The 5126-nt window shown below is 52.0% G+C and overlaps 2 protein-coding genes across 2 annotated transcripts in view; one reads left to right on the top strand and one right to left on the bottom strand.

Annotated features, from left to right (window-relative positions):
• The first annotated feature begins 738 nt into the window (after positions 1 to 738).
• Positions 739 to 2340, top strand: LOC123245749 (bone gamma-carboxyglutamate protein). The gene is made up of 4 exons (XM_044674754.1): positions 739 to 838; positions 1264 to 1302; positions 1597 to 1663; positions 2023 to 2340. The coding sequence occupies exons 1-4, from the start codon at positions 778 to 780 to the stop codon at positions 2150 to 2152; spliced, it is 297 nt and encodes a 98-aa protein (XP_044530689.1). The 5' UTR covers positions 739 to 777; the 3' UTR covers positions 2153 to 2340.
• Positions 2341 to 2749: 409 nt separating this feature from the next.
• Positions 2750 to 5126, bottom strand: part of PAQR6 (progestin and adipoQ receptor family member 6) — a 9375-nt gene continuing 6998 nt past the window's right edge. The window contains exons 3-4 of the mRNA XM_044675037.1: positions 4168 to 4189; positions 2750 to 4030 (exon numbers count right to left, since the gene is read on the bottom strand). Of these exons, the coding sequence (XP_044530972.1) occupies positions 3756 to 4030; positions 4168 to 4189 (297 nt within the window). The 3' untranslated portion in view covers positions 2750 to 3755. The remainder of the gene's footprint in view (positions 4031 to 4167; positions 4190 to 5126) is intronic.

Genomic DNA, 5126 nt, shown 5'->3' with positions numbered 1-5126 from the left:
TATCCCCATCTGAACTGGAACATTCTCTTCCTCCACGTTCTCCCCAGGCCCTTTACCCTGCTCCTCAGCTCAAGCCTCCACTCAGGGCCTCAGGCAAATCACACCCTGACTTTTGGCATCTAAAGGGGTCACAGGACTGGGGTAACCGAGGGCATTGCCTGGCATTCTTTCTCTGGGGTTTGGCATCTTTTCACAGGGCCTGAGCCACTAGGATCGGATTCATGGAAATCATAGGCTAGGAGAGGAAACAAAGCTAACTCTGCTCATTGACCTATTTAAAACCCATCATCCTGAATTCCCTTCTTCCTCCCCTGGCTCCCCATTATGCCTAGTTAAGTTTCCACTACACTTAGCCCCGACGAAGGGGGAGGGTCCCCAGCCCCTTCCTCATCTCCACTATGTTTCAACGTTCGTCTGCCTAGAGAATCACTGAGCTAGGGCCCGAGCGGCTCAGAATGGGGGCACAGGGGAAGAGAACAGCTGTACCCACTGGAATCTCCAGGTCCTTATCCTCCCATCCCTTGGACACTCGGGCCTCCCCAAACCACAACATCCTTTGAGGTTTGGGCTTGTTGATGCTAAGCTGGATAGCCTTCAAATAGAGCTGGCGAGATTGAGCTCAGGCCCACCCTTCTGTGGTCACCCAGAGGTATACCCCTCCCCTGGGGGGCCAGGAAGCTCAGAGGGTATAAATGATGCCCTGAAAAAGAGGGTGAAGACACACAGGACCAGGCTGGACTGAACTGAACGTGAGCTCCTGCCGGAAAGAGCTGCACCATGAAGATAGTCCTCCTCCTCTCCTTGCTGACCCTGGCCACCCTCTGTCTTTGCAAGCAAGGTGAGTGAGGGTCTTTGTGGAAGGAGTGGGGGGCCTGTGCTCCTCCTCACCCCTGGTCCTCTTCTTTGATTCCTCCCAGAGCATCCATTTGGGGAGGCTTCCCCCAACAATCTATCTTGTGCCACTAGGACCACCTTCTAGGGGTCAGAGGGCAGGTTGATCTAATCCCTTGAGTCACCGTCCTCTTCATCCTCTTGTCTCTAAAGGCTGCTCAACCACTTGCCAGTCTAGCCTAACCAGCGTCCATCCATTTTCCTCAAGATTTCCAAGGAGAAGATGGTTATTACCATTGGGAATTCTGTGTTGTAGCTTACTTCATGCCTCCTAGTGGTTTTCTCCTTTGGTTTGTTCTATGTGAAAAAGGAACAGCCAAAGGGAAAGAATGAAAAGGATCCTATAAGAAAAATGTTCTTATTATCTTTTAGATGCTCAAGCTGGGCCCCAAGACTCTGGCAAAAAAACTGGTAAGTAATGGGCACTTCTGGGAGGGAGGCTAATTTTCATAATGTGGTGGTTCATGATGAAATGCAAAGGTCCCCGAGCGCCCCTCTCTTTCCCACTGTCACCTCAAGGTCCCCCCCAGCTCCTGCCCCTCTCCCGCCTCCAGTCCTCTGCCCACTCTTGGGGAGCCGGCTCCAAGGCTCCATCCCTAGGCTTGATTGGGCTGGGGGGGGGGCGGGGATTTGGTCACAGACATCCTTCCCACCAGGCTAGCCTGGTATGGGCAGCCTGCCACTGACCTCTCTCCTGCTCCCCAGCATTTGCCTCCAAACGAGACAGCAGCGAACTGGTGAGACCAAAGCGTTACCTGTACAACTGGCAAGGGTAAGTGACAGCCCGAGGAAGATGCTGTGGAGCGTAAAAGAGGAGGTGCTGGCCTCAGCTTTAGCTTTTAGGGTCTCAGAGAATGGGACTGGGGAAGGAGAATGAAAACCTCTTTGAGCCTAGGAGGGTGTCGAACCATTGGATTCTTCCCTCTGACTCTGTGCTGGGTGACCCCTTTGTCATAAAATGCCCAAAGCAAGAAGGGACTCCCTAGAGAGGCCCCTTCCTCGTTCCATTAACCCATCTTTGGATTCCTGAGCAAGCCCAGCGGGGAAGCGGTGGAGGCCAGACCCTCCTAAAAGTCTCCGAGGTTGGAGAGGGCAGGGGGAAGGGTAGGCTAATCCATCCCTCTCCCCTAGGCTTCCCGCTCCCTACCCTGACCCCTTGGAGCAGAAACGAGAGGTGTGTGAGCTCAACCCTGATTGTGACGAGCTGGCTGACCACATCGGCTTCAGCGAGGCATATCGGCGATTCTACGGGACGGCCTAGACCCCCAGACGCCCGCTCCCTTCCTCCAGTTTGCTTGCCGTGCTTGTACGTCCTGGCTCTGCCCTCCCTCTGAGACCCCCGACCTACTTCCCTGCCCTCAAGCTACAAAGCTGTTCCCCGACCCCCTACCTGTTCCCTGATGCTCCCCCCATTCACACAGCCAGTCCATTGCCAGCTCCGAAGTTCCTCCCTTCTGGCTTTTTCAGAAATAAATCTGAGGAGAGGAATCTGCTGGTCTGTCATTCTTGTGTCTGTATGTGTTTAGGCCCAGGAACTTCCAGGGATTTTTGAGCTACGCCTCTGACTCTAGGCAAACCTGGACTTGCCCATCTTCTGCTCCCAAGGGAGGGTGTTTCCTATCTTGGCACACACCCTCCCTCCAAGAGAATCCTTCCTCAGCACTGACTGCAATCCTGCCCTTCTGAGCATCATCCCTTTCTTTCTTTGCTCCATCCCCTCCATGGAGGAGGAAGCAACGATGCTCCCTCTATACAATGTGACTGAGCAGTCTGTCTCTGACACGCAAAGAAGGGCCCTCTCCACGGGGTTTCTTTTGCAAGAGGTTTCCCAGCTCTGCAGACCCCCATAAACTGCATCTTAGATAGAGAAAATCTTTATTGGCAAATAGTTGCTAGTAAAGCAGATACACACACCAAGAGGGGTGTAACCATTTCAATCCAGTTTTTCCCAGGAATCAGTCAATTCCTTCACCCATCTCAGCTGCCATCTTGGCTTGGAGATGATCTAATTCTGGGAGTTTCTTCATTCTAGAGGGCCAGGTGAGGCAGGTACTTTGTGTCCCTCTCCCCTCTTGAATTTGGTCCCAATGATTGGGGTTAAAGGGTGGCCCCTTTGGTGAAGTCTAAATTAATGGTGTTAGTTTCCTCAGGAAGAGGAGATTATAGAGTACCAGGACTCCAAGGCTCCCTACAAAGAGTTATTTCCTTATCTGCATGATCCTGAAGGGGGACCCCAAGAAGACACCTCAATCTCTGACACCCAATATTGCATCTATAATACTTCCTCTAGATTGTTCTAACCTAGGCCCAGATAATAACCTAATAATGTGGCCCCTATCAGAACTCCTAATATCCCTAATGGCTTACTCTGGCCCCATTTGTGGTCCTTAGACCCCAGGATCTCTCCCATACAGCTCAAGCTGATTCAATTTGAATCCATCAAGGATCCTTCCTATCCCCTTGAGCTTATACACCCTTTGAGAACTTGAGAGATCCCCCCAGCTTTCTCCCACTAGCCAGTCCCATCTCTCACCCTTAGCACCTGCCTCTACTCCAAACAAGAGGTCTCCTGCTCCATCTCCTCCCCTGCCTTTCATCCCGGTTCCTCTGACCCCTCCGTTCCCCACTTCCCCTTCAATCTTCTCTTGTCCTCTCTCAGCATCTCTTTCTTACAGCCTCAGGACTTTGTGCCTCAGCTCCCCAGGGCTGAAGATCGGGGTACCTAGGTCTCTGTTCTATTTCTCAGCTAGAGATGAAAAAACTATGGAGAAGAAGGGTGGCAGCAGACTGAGCCACAAGCTGAGGAGATAGCTAGATGGTGTGGTCTCTGGGGAGAAAGACACCTTCTGAGGTTCCTCCTCTCCTTATTCTCCCTTGGCCTTGCCTACCGACTCAGACTGGGCCCCTTGCAGGAGGGGACAGACCTGGGGGGCACGAAGCAGGGCAATCGTGAAGATGGCAATAATGAGCACGTTCCCTGTCACGGCGAGGCCCATGGTGGCCACCGTGGCTGCCAGGGACAAGGGAGGGCTGTGGGCTGACAGCCAGGCCCGCCGTGCCCCCATGTCGGCCAGCACTGCCTCCAGTTGGAAGTGAGTGCCCAGCACCGCACAGATGTGGAACAGCTGGTGACTGTGGCCTGTGAGACAAGAGAAAAGCGTCACGGCTCCATCCTCTGGTCTTCTCCCTCCTAGAAACATGACCCAGCCACGTCCCTGCTCCTGCACTAGGAGGAATCATAGAAAAAAGGACAACAGCCAGCCCTGGGAGTTTTACAGAACCTGTGGGTTCCTGCTCCCTGGGAAAAGCACCAAGAGCTTCAGGTGCTGACCCCAAGGGCAGACTCCTGAGCCGGACCTTCTTGCTGGGGTGGTGGCGCCCAGATGTCCAGATACCTCTGCCCGCATGGTTTCTAACTTCATTACACTTTGCCACCCTGCCTGATAATCCCTCATTTCAGGTTCCACGGGATTACCCAGCCTCTTCTTTTAAAATGTTGGTGCTGGGGCAGTTGGGTGGTTGTTCAGTAGATTGAGAGCCAGGCCTAGAGATAGGAGGTCCTAGGTTCAAATATGACCTTAGACACTTCCCAGCTGTGTGACCCTGGGCAAGTCACTTAACCCCCATTGCCTACCCTTACCACTCTTCTGCCTTAGAACCAGTACCAAGTATTGATTCTAAGATGGAAGGTAAAGGTTTAAATAAATAAATAAAATAAATGTTGATGCCTTTGGGTGTATAAAGGGGATATTCTTTAAGCCTGGGTGATAGGGAAACTGCTTTGTAAACTTTTAAGGGTCACAGATGGAAGTCACTGCTCTTATGGGGAGGAGAAGTGATGGCATCAGGACTCTGCTGCCTTTCACACTGGGCTGAGATGAGCAACAAACTGAAGAACAAACTGCTTTTCTTATGTGAATGAAGAGGTAATCCTGGAGGGCGATAATAGGTGTGAGTGGATGGAAGAGGAAGGCTGGTCAGGAAGTGATAGCTTCATTGGTATCCATAGAATTCCAAATGACTTTGAGGAAGCCCTCGAACTGGTTGAATGGACCTTCAGCTGACTGGCTCCCAACATCATCATTCAACCAAAACTGCTTTTTCCAAAGTTACCAATGATCGACCTCTCTCTCTCTCTCCCTCCCTCTCTTTTTTCTCTCCCTTCCTTTCTCTCTCTCTCTCTTTCTCTCTCTCTCTCTCTCTCTCTCTCTCTCTCTCTCTCTCTCTCTCTCTCT

Source organism: Gracilinanus agilis, chromosome 4, assembly GCF_016433145.1.
Source record: "Gracilinanus agilis isolate LMUSP501 chromosome 4, AgileGrace, whole genome shotgun sequence".
NCBI classification, from domain to species: Eukaryota; Metazoa; Chordata; class Mammalia; order Didelphimorphia; family Didelphidae; genus Gracilinanus; species Gracilinanus agilis.
This window is presented reverse-complemented; position numbering and strand designations above follow the sequence as displayed.